The sequence below is a fragment of the Mandrillus leucophaeus genome, unplaced genomic scaffold (assembly GCF_000951045.1).
Source record: "Mandrillus leucophaeus isolate KB7577 unplaced genomic scaffold, Mleu.le_1.0 Scaffold325, whole genome shotgun sequence".
NCBI classification, from domain to species: domain Eukaryota; kingdom Metazoa; phylum Chordata; class Mammalia; order Primates; family Cercopithecidae; genus Mandrillus; species Mandrillus leucophaeus.
Genome location: NW_012103421.1, coordinates 482,625 through 503,863, shown reverse-complemented (window position 1 = coordinate 503,863; position 21,239 = coordinate 482,625). Strand labels below are relative to the sequence as shown.

The 21,239-nt window shown below is 52.3% G+C and overlaps 1 protein-coding gene across 4 annotated transcripts in view; it reads right to left on the bottom strand.

The window, feature by feature from the left end:
- Positions 1-12,382, bottom strand: part of CARS (cysteinyl-tRNA synthetase) — a 57,387-nt gene extending 45,005 nt beyond the window's left edge. For 2 of the 4 annotated variants that reach the window (XM_011988189.1, XM_011988188.1), the window contains exons 1-2: positions 12,114-12,225; positions 2,920-3,168 (exon numbers count right to left, since the gene is read on the bottom strand). In XM_011988189.1, the coding sequence (XP_011843579.1) occupies positions 2,920-3,168; positions 12,114-12,138 (274 nt within the window). In that variant the 5' untranslated portion in view covers positions 12,139-12,225. Of the gene's footprint in view, positions 1-2,919; positions 3,169-12,113 lie in introns of all 4 variants that reach the window. The other 2 variants (XM_011988191.1, XM_011988190.1) reach the window with 2 other exon arrangements.
- Positions 12,383-21,239: the final 8,857 nt, after the last annotated feature.

Sequence of the window (21,239 nt, the reverse complement as noted above, 5' to 3'; positions counted from 1 at the left end):
CCAAGCAAGGGGTTCACGGAGAGAAATCAGGACCCAAGCAAGGGGCTCACGGAGAGAAATCAGGACCAAGCAAGGGGTTCATGGAGAGAAATCCTTCATCAGGAAGTTAAGGGTCCTCCATCCGAGGGGTGAGAGCAACACCAAACCTTCACGTTCGTAAAACCACGGCCTCGTCTGACAGACCCACAGCTTCCTCAGTGAAGGGTGTGCCTGACACTCTTTCCCGGGGGCAGGCAGAGGCCGGCAGGCTGCAAGGGCTGAGCCTCCACTGTGGGCGAGAAGTGCCCAACAAGTTCAACGTCCTGATATCCAGTGGACCTCCGTGCTGGAGGCCGGCGATCCAGGGAACGGATTCCCCTGGAAGGGGTCTGGCTTCACAGGAATAGGGCCCTGGGGGTTAAGCAGAGCCTTTCCTTTTTTTTTCCCCCCTGAGACGGAGTCTCGCTCTGTCGCCCAGGCTGGAGTGCAACAGCACGATCTCGGCTCACTGCAAGCTCCGCCTCCCAGGTTCACGCCATTCTCCTGCCTCAGCTTCTCGAGCAGCTGGGACTACAGGCCCCCACCACCACGCCTGGCTAATTTTTTGTATTTTTAATAGCGATGGGGTTTCACCGAGTTAGCGAGCATGGTCTCAATCTCCTGACCTCATGCTCCGCCCGCCTCGGCCTCCCAAAGTGCTGGGATTATAGGCGTGAGCCACCGCGCCTGGCCAAGCACAGCCTTTCCATGTCTGAGAAGATCCCTCGGGCTGCTGAGGCCCATGGTCTCAGAGAAAGGACACAGAAGGCACATGGGAGGGGCTGGTGACAGGCGGGCATGCTGAGGGCCAGACACGGGCATATTTGATGCTGCTGGGATGGCCAGCAGAGGTGGAAGGGCGAGCAGGAGGAGGGGCACGTGGCCTACCGTGCCAGGAGGGAAGGTGCATACTTGGGGAGTATGAGCAATGGAAATGGAGGGCGTTCCCACTCAGTGGGGGCAGCGGCTCTGATTCTCACAGCTACATGGAGGGAGATCCACAGCTACCGTCATCCCAGGGACATGAGCGAGGACACTCCACTGGACTCCATGGCGCCTCGGACCCACTCGAGGTCACTGGATGCTCTAGCAGTCCCAGGCTCCAGTTCCCACCTCCCTCTTCAGCCCCTGCTCAGTGTACACCAAGCTTGAGTGAGGGTCGCCTGACATAATGCCCATCATTCCTGGCACAAGCAGTCCCTGGCAGCCTCTTGGGCAGCCTGGGTGATGAGGGGATTTGGAACCTGGGGAGGGCACAACAACTCCGTTAGTGCTATCCACGGTCCATTCTGTTACACAACAACATGGCTCTGCTTCCTCTCTGTAGGTTAACAGGTGTTTGCAGGAGCAAAACCCTTCCTTCATGTCACAGTGTGGATGGAGGCTTGTGTCTGTACCGCTCTTTCAACAAGTCCCTACGAGGGAAAACTGGACAGGCCACTGCTGAGCTAGAGGTACGAGGCCCACTCCACCCCCGAATCCCGCCCCCCTCTGGCTGTGTCTTGGAACGGCACATGGCAGGGGGAACAACCTGACACCCGAGCACTTGGAGAGAAGGCACCTCATAGCACAGGTGTCACCTGGGTGACCACACTGGAGGCTCAGGCAGGAATGGCTGCATGGGGAAGGAGATGACCTGCACAGCAATGGCCTCCACCCTATGCTGGGGAAGGAGTGTCTGCTGCAGAGTTATCCAGAAAACACAGCCCCTAGGAGATGTGACATCCCCACCTCCACCCTGGTTCAAACAGTGGTCTAGCAGAGGCCTGACCCATGGCAGAGGTGGGGTGGCATGTTCCAAATCCCAGGCCCCAAAGGAGTCTGGACAAGCCCCCAGGAGGCCATCAGGTACAGCCAGGACCACCAGGGCACAAAACCTGCCCCCACATGAAGGTAGAGGAGTGCCCACAGCCACAGGAGGAGCTGAGCCACCCAAAGGCATACTTCAGTGATGATGACATGGAGCCCCCTCAGATTTGCCACAGACACTGATAAAGCCATGCAGGCACCCCAGGAGTATCTCCCTCAGATAACCACAGCCACGTTTCCCAGACACAACCAGCAGCCACAGGCTGGAGCTATGGGACAGACATCACCTCAAAGAGAAAAAATGACTTATTTCTGATTTTTTAAAAGTTCAATGCCAATTAATACTTTAGGATTCACTGGGCGCGGTGGGTCACAGCTGTAATCCCAGCACTTCAGGAGGCCGAGGCGGGTGGATCTCGAGGTCAGAAGATCCAGGTCATCCTGGCTAACATGGGGAAACCCCGTCTCCACTAAAAATACAAAAAAATTAGCTGGGCGTGGTGGCGGGCGCCTGTAGTCCCAGCTACTTGGGAGGCTGAGGCAGGAGAATGGTATGGACCCATGAGGCGGAGGGTGCAGTGAGCCGAGACCACGCCATTGCACTCCAGCCTGGGTGACAGAGCTAGACTCTGCCTCAAAAAAAAAAAAAAAAACTTTAGGATTCAACGATTTTAAAGCTGGAGGATAGACACGCTGCAATCTTATGGAAAAAATAAAGAGAAAGAACTGAGTCAACCAGAGCCAGGCATAGCCTTAGCTAAAAATCACAAGGCTAGGGCCCGTGGCCTGGGCATGCTACATGGAACCCCAGAACCACAGCAGCTCTGCACCCCACCACCTCAGGCAATTCTGCCACAACAGTGATGTGAACATCTTGCTCCTGAATACCCAACTCCACAGGGTATGATTTTATCCCAACTTCCACCCAGCGAGCGCTGGATCTGCCCATCCAGGCCACTTGCTTGAGACACACTTGGGCGAGGCTCCCTCTGAGGTATCCACAGGTGCCAGGTAAGCACCAGGGTGATGCAGAAAGCCCTTGACTTTGAGGGGAGAGGTTCTAATGGCCAGGGAACCCACTCTGTTACTCACTTGCTTGGAGCCTGCAGGGCTGGCCTTTGCCACAGGGGCTACCCAGGAGCGCTTCTATGTGCCTGAACCACCGAGCCACGTGGAAGAGCTGGGGGTCAGCAGGCGGGGTCGAGAGCTGCCTGAACGCGTCCACGTCTGCCTGGGACAGTGAGTACCCCTGGACATAGCTACGCGTGCTGAGGTGCTCGTTCAGGGCTTGTGCCCTGGCTGCCTCGTCACTAATGCTCAGAATGGACCTGTAGTCAGGAGCTGCAAAGACAGAGGGCACACGGCGTCAGGCAGCAGGTAGGCAGCCCAGAGGCCGCCAGGCAGAACTCAGAAAGACAGGGACCAGGGGATGGCGCAGAACCAAGGAAAAAGGTGCTCAAGCCCTTCCCTGGACGCCAAACATCCAGAACAGGCAAAGGGACGGGGCAGCGCGTCGACTGGGGTCGGGGGAGTGACTACCTAACAGGTATGGACGGGTTTCCTCTTGAGTGATGAAATGCTTTGGAACTAGACAGAACTGAAGGCTGCATGACAACATGGTGCACCAAATACCACGGAATTGTGCACTTTTCATTTTATGTCATATAAATTACTTAGTTTTTAAGTTTTAATTTATTTTTTCTATCAGGGAAAGCACAAACACAGTTCCACACTATCACAAATTGTGCAGTTCAGTTTCTGACATTTGTGGAAATCACCGGGGTCAGCCCATCTGGAGTGTAAAGGATAAGCCTCGCCTTGGGAGAGCTGCCTACACCATCGTGGTATCCCACCTGCCACGTAAGTATGTTACGTGAACTTTACCTCAATGTTTTAAAACTCACAACAAAAATCTCCCAAACCAAACCAACTTCAAGTCTCTTTGCCGCAGTGGCACCCTCTCCCTCTGGGTGCTGGGGGATGGGGGTAGGGAGAACCCCACATTGACAATGTGTGCCATTTACACCCCTGTACCAAGAGACAGCTGGACTCTAGCGTGCCTTCTGCAGGTCAAGGCCACAGCCTCAGGAGGACTGAGCCCCCTCAAAGGACCAGCCCAAGAAAGCACAGGGCTGCCAGGATAACGTGGCTGCTCCAGCCAGCCTCACCTGGCCCCTGGCCCCTGGCCCCTGGCTCCAGGCCCCAGCCTCCTTCCTTAGAGCCTTCAAAGTAGTAAGCATGCACCTCCACCACTCAGGTGTGTCACTCAAGGACCCAAGAGCCGCTGTTCCGCATGTCACCATTGGGAGGATCAGCAGAACCCTAACTTTCCCCACTGCCAGCTGTAGACAAAGCTGCCTTGGCACATGCACGCTGACCAGCCCCATGGCACTGTGCACTTGAGCCCCTGCTCACCCTCCTTCTCCTCCTTCATTCTCCCTCTATTTTTAATTTTTATTTATTTATTTTTATTTTTTAGAGACTGGGTCTGACTCTACTGCCCAGGCTGGAGTGCAGTGGTGCAGTCAAGGCTCATCACATCCTCAAAACGCTGGGCTCAAGTGACCTGCCAGCCTAAGCCTCCCGAGTAGCTGGGACTACAGGCACATGCCACCCGGCCCAGCTAATTATTCTCCCTTTAAATTCAAAAGTCACCTCTGCTGACTCGGCAGGGAACGTAGCTCCTTCCCTTACTGCCAGGAATTAGGGAATAAAATCTGTCTCACCATTCTAAGGAATATCTGCCTGCAATTACCTCCGACACGAGAGTTGGGGACCAGGTGCTGTGTCCACAGCCCGCCTCCCTAAAGTGGGGGCAGAGCAGGCAGATGGTACCAGGTTTCCGGCCAGGGGAGGGAGTGGAGTCTGGTTCCTGAGCCCATGAGCACAAGTGCATCCAAACCTTGAACCAGTGACTGTGCTTGCTGAGAGGACTGCGGGAAAAGGCCCAATGCTTGCTCCTTCCACGCAGACACCCTCCCACCCGAGTTCACTCAGGGTGGGAAAGCACATGTCTGGCCACCCCTTCCTGGGCACAAGCTGCCCGACATCACCGCCATGGGGGTGGATGACCTGCACGTCACAGTCCCCCTCTCTGCCCTCTCCCATTTCCTTTTGTCCCCCATCTCTGTGTTTATTCCCTGGCACAGAGCCAGTCACCCCAATCAGACCCACGCAGCTTCTGAAAACGGAGAGCAGAGTGTGTTGTGGGGGTAACTACACACAAATGCCTTTCCTGCTTTGCCTAGGGTGGGGAAAACCCTTAGTGTCAGGCCAATAACTGGCATTTCCCACAACGCTGTGGTGTCAGCAAAGATGAGTCAGAACGGAGTGCATAGCTGCAGCAGCAAGAATGCCCCCCTGGGTCGAGTTCTTCACCCGCCAGGGAGCCCACGGAGCCACGTGATGCCCCAGGGCCCGGCCTCCATGGCCGCCGGAGAGGATATCCTGAAGCCACCTGCAGTAAAGGGGTGGGCACTGTGTGAGAAAGCCTTCCTGAAGTCTCAACATGGATGCAGGGCTTAAAATGACTTCCTGGGATGACTCTCGCTGGTGGGATGATGAGTGCAGTGTCCCTCTAACTTGCCCTGCTTCCCTCCCCCTGCACGGAGCCACCGTCCCATCTGACCCCAATAAGATGGCCACCCACTCCAAGCAGCCAGAGGCACCCGGAAGCAGAGCTCTGGGCACACTCTCTAGCCAAAACTGGAATCACACCCCTTTATGAGTTATCCTTATGAGCACCTATAGCCAACCCATGGGAGGATCCAGGGCCACTAACTCAAGAGGCTTTGGACTTGAGAGCCAGCCTTTGTCACCTGGATTCCTGCAAGCCAGACACCGCCACCTGGAGAGCATGGCTCTCCCCTCACAGCCACAGGGCTCCTGCAGCTTTGCTGAAAAGAGAAAGTTCACATTACTGTCCCCTAACACCCACCTCGCCAGCAGCACAAGCCCGTCCTCATGCTGGCCATGGGCCCCCACCTGGCTCTCCATACCCTGGTCACGGGGCCCTTCCACCTGCTGCTCCTTTTTTAGGGGGAATGCTCCCCAGACACCAGTAGGTCCCTTAATCCTTCACAGCTCTGCTGGGTGCTGGCTTCCCCACCAGGTCTTCAAGGACTCCTGGTCCATATGGTGCCCGCCTCTAGACCCCAAGTCTGGCTGCTGTTTCTCTCCGCAGCACCCCCGTCTAACATATGCACGCATTTCTTTCCTTCACCATCTGCCCCACTGCTCCATCTACCTTAGTCACTGCTCGATCTTCAGCATCTACAACTGAGCGTGTGACATTCCAGATACCAGCGAAAGTTGCTGAGGGAACAGATGAGTGGACAGCAGAATGGCACCACAGAGTGCCTGCCACCGGTGGTGGGCTGGCGTTCCCCTATGGCACTGGGCCTCACGCACCCTTCTCAGAAGGACACTTGCACAAGGACCAGTGCTGGGAACCGGCCACAGCCTCTGCTGCTTTGAGCCCCCAAGGGCTTGCTTAGCAGGAGCCCTGCTGCCCAAAGATACCAGAGACACAAGAACAAGTCACTTTTCACTTCAGATCTTCCAACAGTCCAAGGAAAGAGAAACACAGGGGCGGACTCTGGCCCTGCTGAAGACGCCAGGGGGGTGCTGGGAGCCCTTGAGGGCCTGTGAGCTCACCTGCCCCATCCCCACAGTTACAGGCCCGGTGTCAGCACTGGCACTGCCGGGGCTTCCCTCCGAGAAAGGAAGGAGGCTGCTCACACGGAAATGCGCTCTCCTCCCAGCTGGAGATGAGATCAGGGAGGACGGAGGCGGAGGCAGACCCACCATGGCAGCTCCAAGCACCCCAAAGCGAGGTCCTGGAAAACTAACTCTAAATAAATATCAGACTCCTACAAACTCTTTTGCAGAGCAACTTCCAACCGGGAGACTTCTAGTTTAGCTGGACATTTCCCTCCAACAGCTCTGCAGCCGCCAGCAGTGGTCCCATTTCATGATAAAGAAAATGAAGTTCACTAAAGATTAGAGAACCTGCCAGAGGGATGGACAGAGCCAGAAGGTGAGCCTCGTCCCCTCACCGGTCAGGCCACAGTTCGAAAGCTGTTCCCCGATGCTGACCCTCCACACTCCTCTCCTGTCCCCTCGCTGAGCCTTGGTCTTCTGCAACTGCTCATGCCTGGGTTGGGCTAGACAACAGCAGCACCCTGAGAAACAGTGACACAGCGTCGGCTTCCAGCTCAGACAGCGAGCTGACAGGCATGCGCCTCTCACACTCAGAATCGATTCTGATGAAGAGACCACCAGCAACGGCCTGAACACTAACAGTGACGGTGGTTGATGAGAGGGGTTACAGGTGATTTTAATTCCCCCTTTTTCCTCATTGCTCACATTTTCTGCAGTAAGCATCTGCTATTTTTAAAATGAGAAAAACATAAAATGTCCTAACGGTTGCAGTGGCTTTTGAGTGCTGAGGAAGCAGTCTGGGAACTGAAGCTGCTGCAGATCCGCTCTCTGGAGACCCGAGGGGCGGCCCTGACGCCCTCCAGGGCTGAGTGCCTACACTCACACCCACGGCGGCATTTCCTCATGGTAAAACACACTCAGAACGTCCGCCTTGTAAAGCTGCAGGCCATTAAGTCAAATTACACTTGTAAAATGTTTAAAAGCTGCCTGGCACAGAGTCAGGGGCCCCATTTGCCATCATTATTATCATAATCGCTCTGGTATTATTAGAGTCATGGTAATAGCCGCATGCTACACATAGAGAATTTCCTGGAGTTTTCCTGGGGATCATGCACTCATTTTTATTTAATTAATTTTATTATTTTAAAAGTTTATTACCAAATCTGCCTTGATCTTGGATCACATCATTCTTAAATGTACCGTCTAGAGCAGCCTAGACTACTCATCAAAAGGGAACCAAGTCCACGCTTGAGAAGGATCCTCTCAGAGCAGAAAGGTGCTGGTGCCCAGGGAAGCAGAGGAGAACAGGCTTCCACGAGATGGACGCAGTCAGTCATTTGGGTAATTGTGGTAGCTGCATTTAAGTGTGTCTCGAGGAAACAAATAAAAATAGATTAGCTATCAAGTGGTCATGGGTTTGAGCCAGGCTGTGGTCTCTGAGATCAGATAAGAACACTTCTGAGCAGATGGAAAACCTCCCAGGGACCTGTTCCTCGACACTGGCCCTCCCTGTAGAGCCTGCACACTCTGTGCTGAAACTCCTGCTCTGCCCCCATGGGAAGGAATGTCTACTACCTGGTGACCTTGCAGTTCAGTTCATTAACACATTGAAGAACATGGCAATGTCCCAAAGGTGGAGGGTGGTTATCACTGGCTACAAAGGTGGAGTCTCTACAGAACATTTATTGAAATAAAGTGCAAGTACCAAGCAATCACTCAGCACAGATACCAAAACAAATCTACACCAAATGAACCACATCCCAGACACGTCGAACAACCGTGCCAGTGCGACCTCTCCCTCTCTCTGGCTCTTTCCTATCAGCATTTATTTATTTATTTTATTTTATTTTATTTTATTTTATTTTATTTTATTTTATTTTGAGACGGAGTCTTGCTCTTGGCACCCAGGCTGGAGTGCAGTGGCATGATCTCGGCTGACCACAACCTCTGTCTCCCAGGTTCAAGCGATTCTCCTGCCTCAGCCTACCCAGTAGCTGGGATCAGGCGCCTGCCACCACACCTACCTAATTTTTGTATCTTTAGTAGAGATGGGGTTTCACCATATTAGCCAGGCTGGTCTCGAACTCCTGACCTCAGGTGATCCACCCACCTTGGCCTCCCAAAGTGCTGGGATTACAGGTGTGAGCCACCGCGCCTGGCCTCCTATCGGCATTTAAACCTCTCCCGGCTGCCCTGTTTCTCTTCCTGCCTTCCCGTGAGGTTCTCCCAGCTCCACTCCAGGCATAGTCCTGGTCTGCCATCAGTAGCAGAATCTGGGGGCTCCATAGAAGTCACATTCTTGCACCTACCAGAGACCTGCCAAATCAGAATCTCTGGGGTGGGCCCAGCAAGTAAGGTTTAAACTACCTTCCCTATGGGTGGGCAGCTCCCTAAAACGCAGACCCTTTTACAGCAGGTCTGAGCTCCTAAGAAGTGCCTCGGTTTGGTGGGGGTCTGCACCCCACACTCACCCTGACCCTTTGCCCTCTGAATCTGCTCCTTCTAAGGTCCCACCAAGGTCCTCATCTTGTGGGTGTCCAGGCAACACCTCACCCTGCAGGTTACTCCCTTTCTGCAAATGTTTCCCTGGTCCCACCCCGCCCCCCACCCTCTACAGTGGCTCCTCTTGGGTCCCTCCCAGTGACCCACTCCCTACCCAAGAAGTGCTCAGAAAGAGGACTGGAAAAAGCCCCAGACATGAATCGTGGGGAGGAGAGAGGGGCATGCACCCCTGCTCTCACCAACTAGGAGCCAACACCACCCACTCCCAGAGACCAGAGCCTCCTCCCACAGGTGAGGGCTCACTCACCCGCCCTGCCTCCATCTCTCCTGATCACCAGCCCCAGAGGTCTAGCTGTCACTCGTTCACAAAGCTGGCCCCCAGGCATCCTCTCTCACCCCCAAGAATAGCACCTCCATCTTCCTCCTTACTGGCAGGGAGGTTATTCATTATTAGGGAAATCCAACATCCCTCACAGTGAGCCTGTGGGGCGATCAGACAGCCATATTGCCACCCAGAGCACCCACACTGGAAATGGCTTGATCTCTATCCCAAGGGCACTGCCTAAGACCCTTCGAATATCTGGAAATATGGTACCTGAGTTCATAGAGGAGCAAACATTTCACGTGGCTCTGGGGAACACATCGAAGGGCATCAGCTTCATTCTCATCTGCCTTAACTCGGTTGAGTTACTCTGAGTCTGAAGAGAATCATCAAAGGCAGCACAGCACAGTAGTTAAGGTCCCTATTGAGTCAGGCTGCCCAGGTTGGGAGCCTGGCTGTGCCTCTGGCTAGTCATGATGGTGGACAGATTGCTTGACTTCTCTGAACCTCAGGGTTCTCATCTGTACAAGATGCCGGCAGGATCTTCCTCAAAGGGGTTCCTCCAAGGGTGGCAGGAGATAACAGATGTAAAGCATTTAGAGCAGTGCCTGGCACAGACTCATGCTGAAAAAATGCTGGCTGTGTTACTATGAAGACCCTTGAATTAAACTGTATAAAAATTAAACTATAAGTCTGACCTAATGAGCAGCCACCCAAGTGGTATCCCAAGTCTGTATGGAAAGGCCCTGAGGTAGGCTCCGTCTACCCCAGAAATCTCAGAAATGAAACTCATCCTTCTGAAATAATCGGGCCCTTGGACAGGCACCAAGCCTATGCACCTTCAAGACTACCAAGGAGAAGCTGTACACCCAATGAGATCATGAAGAAGAAACAGACGTTCTGAGTCAACTTAGGGAAGATGGTACAAAAATGAGGGCCTCTTTGAAAAATCTAGGAAGATGATCACTGAAAGCATTTACGATTGGATTTTATTTCCTGTTCTCATCTTTGAGAGTGTGTGTATGATGGGAGGAGCTGATAGTAAAGGGCAGGTGGGCCATGCCCTGGGGCAGAAGAACACCGGCTGGAGATGTTGTGAGCAGGCTGAGGACTGGGCAATCTGCCTGCTGCCCTGAGAGCCGGGAATGGGCAATCCCAAGCTACCTGGCAAGCTCCAAAAAGAAGGCAATTCTTACAAGGCTCTGAAAACCTAAAATTCTGAAGCTATTTTTAAAAACAAGATATAAAACACTACTAATATGTCGTTTATGTTCACAAATGAACAAAAACACATTTTTACTTTGAAAACAAAAAAGCTCTAGTTTTCAGCATGGACACAGCACTTACCGAGTGCCAGGCACTGTTCTAAGTCCTTCCCATCTATTAACTCATTTACGCTCCATGCTCCAAGGTAGGAGCCATTACCCATGGTTTGCTGTGAGGGGGGCGCAGAGCTGGGACCCTGGCCCTGTCAACGTGGTTCCAGAGTTGGTGCTGTTAACCATGATGCTGTTTTACAGGAATCTGGGTGACTTCTGAGGACTGCCTGGCTCTGGGACGGGTGGAGATGGTGCTGGAATCCAGGCACACAGGTAGGGTGGTAGGTGGCGTGCCTAGAAGGTGACTACCTCCTGCCACTAGGCACAAGAGTGTAGCCCTGTCATCTGGGTGTCCCCACGCTGCCAGATTACCCAGGTTGTCAGAACTACCTATCTATAACCCAATAAACCCTCAGGGGCAAAGGGCACCACCGGATGCCAAGGAAATCCTGGTGCGATCTAAACTGACGATGGGGCCTGGAGGTGTCTTAAAAGAGCTTGCATCTAATTTTTGCAGCCAAGAGAATTAAAAACTAGACACTGAGAATGTTTCCTTTGGAAAGCCTGCTCCAGATTGTTAGGAATCTGGGCTTTCTGATTCAGTCTCTTGCCTTTCCAGCACCTAAAATTTTGCTGGAGGGACAGTGAGAGAAGACCCACTGGTCTCTCGAGGTCTACCCGCTGGTGACATGAGTGACTGGGGGAGCTGACACAGCTGTGTCCCTGGGGAACCTCCCAGGTTGGCAATAAAGTGGGTCAGTAATGCTCTCACAATCAGCTTGCAGTGGACTGCCTGCGGAACTGGAGATGAAAGCCTTCGTAAAGCCCCAAGCCCTTTTACTGTGTGTACGCGTACCCCTGGCGTCCTCTGCCCCATTTCCCTAAGTACCAACCTCAGGTGCCCTCCGCCCACCTCCCGGAAGCTGCCAGGTCTGGGCAGAAAACCAAAACAACCCTTGGGCCTTTGTCTCCCCCCCAAAGTCCAGCTGGGGCAAGAGGGGACGAGGGCCCGCCCAGGCACCGGCTGGGGAGAGGCTGTTTGATGTAGGGCCACCTCCCGGGGTGAGGATGCAAGGGGACCTCTGCAGGAACCAAGTGAGGAAACTGAGGCTGGGTGGTCTGGGCAGCTCCCCGGCCGGGCTCGGGTCACCGCGTGTCTGTGCTCCAGCCACGGGTCGGGCAGACCCTCACGCAGGGGTCCCAGTGGCCGTCCCTCGGAGCCGGGCACCCGTTGTCATTCGGATCCTAGGATGTGCCACCCCTCGAACCTCAGGACCCGCCGCCCCTCGGACCCGACGACTTGCTGTCCCTCAGACCCCGGGCACTGCCGCCCCTCAGACCCAAGGACGTGCCGTCCCTAAGACCCCGGACACTGACGCCCCTCAGACCCCAGGCACCCAGGCCCCTCAGACATAAGGATTCGCCGCCCTTCGAGCCGAGCACCCCAGCCGCCCTCAGCCCGGCCCGGCCGCGCCGCTCACCCTGCTGCCCGGAGGAACCTGCCATGGCTGGGAATCCCGGACCCACAGCTGCGGCTACAGACACTTCCCAGAATCTGATGCAATCACCGCCCCGGAAGTCCCGCCCCACGCCGGGCCCGTCTTCCGGGACACGCCCGGTCGCTAGGCAACCACCAGCGGCTCAGGCTGTCGCTGACCCGGAGCATGCTGGGAGCTGTAGTTCAACCCCCGGCGACCCGCTCTCTGGAGCATCGCGCGGCAAAGCCTTCGGTGTCCGTGCTGGGAGTAGTTAGCCCAGACGCGGGGAGACAGGCACTAAAGACTGAGTGTCCTGTAATAGGTGTTTAAGTCACCATTGCACTAAGCGCCGTGAGGACCAGGCCCAGCCTGGAGGTCAGAGGCGGCCTCGGGGCTGGGTGTGAGACGGGATGGTTCCTAGGAGGCCGACCTGGAGCAGGGCCTGGGGATAGACGGGAAGCGCGCTCCAGGCCTAGGGACCGTCCTGCCAGTGACCCTGCGGAAAGCAAGCCATTATGAAGTGTTCCGTGAACAGGCTTCTCCATCTCCTTCTCAGACCCCATTCTGGAGCCATCTCCAACCCCGTTAGGGCTCCTCAGTGTGCATGATGTCATCTCCCAAGGATATCCCACCCAAGGTTCGTGCACCCACCCAAAATGAGAGGAAATGCTATTTGAGAAACAGAATTTTAGTATGTCAAGAAAAATTATTAGCCAGGAGTGGTGGCTCATGCCTGTAATCCCAGCACCTTGGAAGGCCAAAGCAGGAGGATCATTGAGTCCAGGATTTTGAAGCTGCAGTGAGCTATGATTGCCACTGCATTCCAGCCTAGGCGACAGAGTGAGACCCTTTCTCGAAAAATAAAAAAATCAAAAATCTTCTAGTTACTTTTTGGAACCTCATGTCTAATTTCATAATAAATTCTAAGGCCGGGCGCTGTGGCTCACACCTGTAATCCCAGCACTTTGGGAGGCCAAGGCGGGCGGATCACGAGGTCAAGAGATCGAGACCATCCTGGCCAACATGGTGAAACCCCGTCTGTACTAAAAATGCAAAAATTAAGGCCGGGCGCTGTGGCTCACACCTGTAATCCCAGCACTTTGGGAGGCCAAGGCGGGCGGATCACGAGGTCAAGAGATCGAGACCATCCTGGCCAACATGGTGAAACCCCGTCTGTACTAAAAATGCAAAAATTAGCTGGGCGTGGTGGCGCTTACCTGTAGTCCCAGCCACTCAGGAGGTTGAGGCAGGGGAGTCGCTTGAACCCGGGAGGCGGAGGTTGCAGTGAGCCGAGACTGCGCCATTGCACTCCAGCCTGGCAACAGAGCGAGACTCTGTCTCAAAAAAATAAAAAAATAAAAAATAAATAAATAATAAATTAATTTTAAATTCTATTGGTGGCAAAAAACAAACAAACAAAAAAAAAAAAAGAGGGAAGAGTTTGTTTACATTTCTGCGAAGCCCCTGTAGCATGTGCCCTAACTGTTGCCCAGGATGTGGGAGGCTCTGTGAGATCCCAACTGATCCCAAAGAAGGGGCCAGGTCCAGGACTTAGGGGATGAAGGTCTGGCCAGGTCCTACCATGACTCTCATGGTGCCTGTTGCTCACTCATCACTCTAGGACCATGAATCACCCAAGCCCAGCTCGGCCACATGCCTTCCTTGGAGAAGGAACCAGAGGCGCCCAGGAGAGTCAGAAGCCTCTTGGAGGTAAACAGTCGGCTAAGGTTTGCCCCGCCCTTCCTTTCTCGCACTGAGAAGGCCTTCTGACATCAGGTCAGGCAAACCAGAGTTTGGCTGTGAGACCTGGGGTGAGTTTAACTTCTCTGAGCTTCCAGATGTCTTGTTTTTAAATCTGCAAAGTGGGGACGGGTGCGGTGGCTCACGCCTGTAATCCCAACACTTTGGGAGACCGAGGCGGCCAGATCATTTGAGGTCAGGAGTGCGAAACCAGCCTGGCCAACATAGTGAAACCCCATCTCTACTGGAAAAAAAAAAAAAAAAAAGGTCTGCAGAGCAGAACTGGAAAATGATCACCTGCTCAGGTGGCCAAGCTGTGTCTAAGAGTGCTGCAGTGTCCAGCAGCAGTGGGTCCCTCCTCCTCGGTCCTGCTGCGTCCCAGCCCTACCACCAGGGCGAGGACACTCTCTGAACCTCAGCATCCCTCTGGTGTCGTAGTTCGTTGGGGCAGCACATTGGGTCACAGGTTCTTATGGGTTGAATTGTGTCTCTCTCAAAAGATGTGGAAGTCCTATAACCACCAGGACCTGTGGATGTGACCTTATATGGAAATAGGGTCTTTGCAGATGATAAAGTCGTAAGATGAGGTCATTAGGGTGGACCTTAATCCAGTATAACTGATACCCTTGTAAAAAGGGAAAATTGGCCGGGCGCGGTGGCTCATGCTTGTAATCCCAGCACTTTGGAAGGCCGAGGTGGGCGGATCACGAGGTCAGGAGATCGAGACCATCCTGGCTAACACGATGAAACCCCGTCTCTACTGAAAACACAAAAAAATTAGCCAGGCGTGGTGGCGGGCGCCTGTAGTCCCAGCTTCTCAGGAGGCTGAGGCAGGAGAATGGCATGAACCCGGGAGGTGGCGGAGCTTGCAGTGAGCGGAGATCGCGCCACTGCACTCCAGCCTGGGCGACAGACCGAGACTCTCTCTCAAAAAAAAAAAAACGGAAAATTTCAGCTGGGCATGGTGGCTCACGCCTGTAATCACAGCACTCTGGGAGGCTGAAGAGGGAGGATGGCTTGAGCCCCGGAGTTTCAAGTTGCAGAGAGCTATGATTGTGCCACTGCACTCCAGCCTGGGTGCAGAGCGAGACCCTGTCTCTAAAATAAATAAATAAATAAATAAATAAATACACATATATAAATTAATTAAAAAATTTTTTTTTTAGATGGAGTTTCACTCTTGTTGCCCAGGCTAGAGTGCAGTGGCGCAATCTTGGCTCACCGCCTCCCGGGTTCAAGAGATTCTCCCGCCTCAGCCTCCCGAATAGCTGGGATTATAGGCATGTGCCACCACACCCAGCTAATTTTGTGTTTTTAGTAGAGACGGGTTTCTCCATGTTGGTCAGGCTGGTCTCGAACTCCCCAACCTCAGGTGATCTGCCCGCCTTGGCCTCCCAAAGTGCTGGGATTATAAGCGTGAGCCACTGTGCCCGGCCAATTAATTAAAATTTTTAAGTGGAGGAAATTTGGACACTGACAAGCAGGGAGGGTGCTATGTTAAGATAAAGGCAGAAATCAGGGCGATGCTTCTACAAGCCAAAGGGCACCAAGCATTGTCAGCAACTCACCAGAAGTCAGGGGAGAACCTGGGACAGATTCTCCGTCACAGCCCCAGAAGGAGCCCACCCTGCTGATGCCCTGACCTGAGACTTCTAGCCTCCAGAACTATGAGATAATAAATCCTTATTGAAGCCCCCAAGCATGGCAGCCCCAGCAAACTGATAATGAGGATTTCACAAGAGCACATAGGGTAAGGACGTAACACAGAACCCTGCCTACTAAATATTCCGCAAGTTCAGACCCATCCTGAAGCTTCATTGGCCTGTTCTGAATGGCTGAGGGGCTGATGCCTTGGTCTGACCCTGGGCCACGGGCAGTGGGTGAGTGAACAGCACCTTCCCTGGGCAGCTGGGCTTTTCTCGGCCACCAGTGGCCACCATGCAGGGCTCTCCCTTGAGTCTCCTAAGGGCCAAGGCCAAGTTCTTCTCCAAGAACACTGCTCTTTCCATGCCAGGGGATGGATGGTCCCCCTCAGTGTCCATGGGCAGGAGGATGTCGCTGGGCCCACCGCTTTGAGGTGACTAAAGCAGAGTCATTTCTTTGCTGGCACAGCCAGCAGCTCAGGTCCTACCCAAACCACTTTTAGGGAAAGAAATGCCACATGGCCTGCAAGCCGGGGCAGCACAGGGTTAGAGATGAACACACATGGGTGAGCTCCCAGCTCTGCTACCAACTCCTGAGGGGTCCCAAGACAAGCCTGTTGTGGGTTGAGCTGTGTTCCCCCCAAAATGATTATGCCCATGTTCTAGCCCCTGGTACCTGTGACTGTGACTTGCTTTTTACTTATTTTTATGTATTTATTTATGTATTTATTGAAGCAGGATCTCACTCTGTCACCCTGGCTGGAGTGCAGTGGTGCAATCACAGCTCACTGCTGCCTCAACCTCCTGGGCTCAGGTGATCTTCCCACCTCAGCCTCCTGAGTAGCTGGGACTGCAGATGTGCACCATCATACCTGGCTAATTTTTCATATTTTTTGTAGAGATGGGGTTTCATTATGTTGCTCAGGCTGGTCTTGAACTCCAGGGCTCAAGCGATCCTCCCGCCTTGCCCTCCCAAAGTGAGAGGACTGCAGGCATGAGCCCCTGTACCTGGCTGGCTTTATTTGAAACAGGGGTCCTTGCAGATATAATCAAGTTAAAATGAGGTCATCTGGATTAGAATGAGCCCTAAGCCAATGCCTGGTGTCTTTATGAGAAGAGAGATTCAGAGATACAGAGATAGATGTGAAGGGGGAAGCAGTTGGAGTGATGGAGCCACGAGCCAAGGATGGCCAGTGGCCACCAGAAGCCAGGAGAGAGGCAAGGAAGGACCTCCTGGAGAGGCCCTGAAGGAACCCACCCGCGGACGCCTTGATTTGGAACTTCTGGCCTCTACAGCTGTGAAATAATCAATCCCTGTTGTTTCTGTTTTTGTTTTTACTGTTTAATTGTTGTGGGGATGTGGTAGGCAGGCATGTAAATCCCTATTGGTTTTTTGCTTTTTTTTTTTTTTTTTTGAGACGGAGTCTGGCTCTGTCACCCAGGCTGGAGTGCAGCGGTGCGATCTCAGCTCACTGCAAGCTCCGCCTCCTGGGTTCACGCCATTCTCCTGCCTCAGCCTCCCAAGTAGCTGGGACTACAGGTGCCCGCCATTATGCCCGGCTAATTTTTTTTGTATTTTTAGTAGAGACAGGGTTTCACTGTGTTAGCCAGGATGGTCTCGATCTCCTGACCTTGTGATCCACCCGCCTTGGCCTTCCAAAGTGCTGGGATTACAGGCATGAGCCACCGCACCCGGTCCCCTATTGGTTTTTTAAAATTATTATGATTATTTTTGAGACAGAGTCTCGCTCCCTCACCCAGGCTGGAGTGCAGTGGTGCAATCTCAGCTCACTGCAACCTCTGCCTCCCGGGTGTAAGTGATCCTCCTGCCTCAGCCTCCTGAGTAGCTGGGACTACAGGCGTGCACCACCACACCCAGCCATGTAATAATTTTTATATTTTTAGTAGAGATGGGGTTTCACCATGTTGGCCAGGCTAGTTTTGAACTCCTCACATCAGGTAAATTGCCTGCCTCAGCCTCCCAAAGTGCTGGAATTAGAGGTGTGAGCCACCGCGCCCAGCCAGTTTTTATATTTAATGTTTAATTGTTGTGGGTGCTTGGTGGTTGTGTAAATCCCGATTGTTTCTGTTTTTAGTTTTAATATTTAATTGTTGTGGGAATCTACATGGTTGATGTGTGAATTCCTATTGTTCCTGTTTTTAATGTTTAATTGTTGTGGGTGCATGGTGGGTGTGTAAATCCTGATTGTTTGAACACCCCAGTTTGTTGTCATTTATTACTGCAGCTCTGGGACGCTTGGATGAAGCCCTTTTCCTCTCTGTGCCTCAGTTTCCACTCAGTGGTCTAAACAACCAGAATTTCAGTCTTCCAGCACAGACACCTGGGGCTACAATAAGGTGAATGCAAACACCATGACACAGGCTAAAACTGGGGGTGCAGGCGGGAAGGCCTGGGGCTGCCCCACACCCACTCCGGGAAGTTTTGGGGACTTTGCTTTGCCCGTGTGAAGGCCTAAACGCCCAGCTCTGTGCCGGGGCTCTGAGACACCGTCAGGCATTTCCAGGAGGATGTGCCCAAACACCAGCACGGTCCTTCCAGGGCTGCCGGGCTCATTTGCCTCTTCTGAAAGCAAAAAGAGGAGACGTGAAATGAATTTCTATTAGCTGGGACCATGACTTCTGTGAAGAAATGAAAATGCTTATAATTCATAACCAAGAAATCTACTTATATTTGAAAAACTTGTCAACCCATTGCTGAACATCTGGCAGAACACGGAGTGGATGGGCTTTGTCAGTGCCCAGCCCGGAAGCCCCCAGCTCCCCCGAGGACCTCCCTGGCTCAAGTAGCACCAGTCTCTCCTGGCTTGATACCAAGAACTTGACCATGCACAGCTCACATCCCACGTCAGCCTTCGTCTTCTGTCTATAATTACACCACCCTCTTGAACAGCCCTGGAGCAGACGTGTCGAACAGCACATGCCTGTGAACTGACATCAAGGGCGTCATGCTGTGCATACCGTCCTGTGGCATGCCCTCACCTCTGTGGGACCCCTCGTGGTGTGCAGGGACCCCCAGTCCTCTCTCACAGCTATGCAGTGTGCTGCTGTGGAACTCACAGCTGTTCACAGCCCTTTCTCTGTCGTGGACATCTGCTTGGGAGCCTGAGGCAGGAGGATCGCTTGAGCCCAGCAGTCAAGGCTGCAGTGAGTGGAAACACTCAACACCAGCCTGTGAAAGCAGCCAGGAGGGAGGTTGTACCCTGAAAAGCCACAGGGCCAGAGCTGCCCAAGACCATGCAAACCTACCTTTTGCATCTATGTGACCTGGAGTCAAAAGAGATCATTTTGGAGCTTTAAAATTCCACTCCCCCTCTGGATTTTGGACCTGCATGGACCCTGTAACCCCTTTGTTTTGACCAGTTTCTCCCATTTGAAACACCTGTATTTACCCAATGCCTGTACCCCCATTGTTTCTGGGAAGTAACTAGCTTGCTTTTGATTTTACAGGCTCACAGGCAGAAGGGACTTGCCTTGTCTCAGATGAGACTTTGGACTGTGGCCTTTTGGGTTAATGCTGAAATAAGCTAAGACTTTGGGAGACTGTAGGAAAGGCATGATTGATTTTGAAATGCGAGGACTTGAGATTTGGAGGGGTCAGGAGTGGAATGATATGGTTTGGCCATGTCCCCACCCAGATCTCATCTTGAATTGTACTCTTATAATTCCCACGTGTTGTGGGGGAGACCTGGTGGGAGATAATTTGAATCATGGGGGTGTTTTCCCCCATACGGTTCTTGTGGTAGTGAATAAGTCTCACAAGATCTGATGGTTTTATCAGGGGTTTCCGCTTTTGCATCTTCCTCATTTCCTCTTGCTGCCACCATGTAAGAAGTGCCCCTTTCAGCCATGGCTGGAGCAGCTGGGACGAAGAGCACCAAGTCCCTAGGCTGCACACATTGCAGGACCCTGGGCCCAGCCCACAAAACCATTTTCTCCCAGGCCTCCAGGCCTGTGAAGACCTCTGACATGCCCTGGAGACATTTACCTCATTGTCTTGGGGATTAATATTCAGCTCTCCTCGTTACTCATGCAAATTTCTGCAGCTGGCTTGAATTTCTCCTCAGAAAATGGGTTTTTCTTTTCTATCACATTGTCAGACTGCAAATTTTCCAAACTTTTACGCTCTGCTTCCCTTATAAAACTGAATGCCTTTAACAGTACCCAAGTCACCTCTTCAATGTTTTGCTGCTTAGAAATTTCTTCTGCCAGATACCCTCAATCATCTCTCTCAAATTCAAACTTCCACAAATCTCTAGGACAGGGGCAAAATGCTGCCAGTCTCTTTGCTAAAATATAACAAGAATCACCTTTGCTCCAGTTCCCAACAAGTTCCTCATCTCCCTCTGAGACCACCTCAGAGGACCTTATTGTCCCATATCGCTATCAGGCTTTTGGTCAAAGCCATTCAACAAGTCTCTAGGAGGTTCCAAACTTTCCCACATTTTCCTGTCTCCTTCTGAGCCCTCCAAACTGTTTCAATCTCTGCCTGTTACCCAGTTCCAAAGCCACTTCCACATTTTCAGGTATCTTTTTAGCAATGCCTCACCCTACTGGTACCAATTTCTGTATCAGTCTGTTTCCATGCTGCTGATAAAGACATACCCAAGACTGGGAAGGAAAGGAGGTTTAATTGAACTTACAGTTCCACATGGCTGGGGAAGTCTCAGAAACATGGCGGGAAACAAAAGGCACTTTTTTTTTTGAGATGGAGTTTCACTCTTGTTGCCCAGGCTGGAGTGCAGTGGCTCGATCTCCACTCACTACAACCTCCCAAAAGGCACTTCTTACATGGCGGCGGCAAGAGAAAGTGACGAGAGATGTAAAAGCAGAAATCCCTGATAAAACCATCAGCTCTTGTGAGACTTATTCCTACCACAAGAACAGTATGGGGGAAACTACCCCCATGATTGAAATTATCTCCCACTGGGTCCCTCTCACAACATGTGGGAATTATGAGAGTACAATTCAAGATGATATTTGGGTGGGGACACAGCCAGATCATATCAGATGTTGAGCATTTTTTCATGTTTGTTGGCTGCTTGTGTGTCTTCTTTTGAGAAATGTTTGTTCACGTATTTTGCCCACTTTTTTTTTTTTTTGAGCCGGAGTCTTGCTGTGTCACCAGGCTGGAGTGCAGTGGCGTGATCTCGGCTCACTGCAACCTCCACCTCCAAGGTTCAAGCAATTCTCCTGCCTCGGCCTCCTGAGTAGCTGGGACTGCAGACACATACCACCATGCCTGGCTAATTTTATATTTTCAGTAGAGATGGGGTTTCACCATGTTGGCCAGGATGGTCTCAATCTCTTGACCTCGTGATCCACCCACCTTGGCCTCTCAAAGTGCTAGGATTAGAGGTGTGAACCACCACACCTAACCTTTGGACCACTTTTTAGTGGGATTATTTGTTTGTTGCTTGTTGAATTGTTTAAGTTCCTTATGGAGTCTGGATATTAGACCTTTGTCAGACAGATAGTTTGCAAATACTTTTTCCCATTCTGTAGATGTTCTATATACTCTGCTGCTAGTTTCTTTTTCTGTGCAGAAGTTCTTTAGTCTAAGTAGGTCCCACTTGTCAATTTTTGTTTTTGTTGCAATTGCTTTTGAGGACTTAGTCATAAATTCCTTCCCAAGACTAATGTCCAAAATGGTGTTTCCTAGGTTTTCTTCTAGGATTCTTATAGTTTGAGGTCTTCCATTTAACTCTTTTTTTTTTTTTTTTTTTTT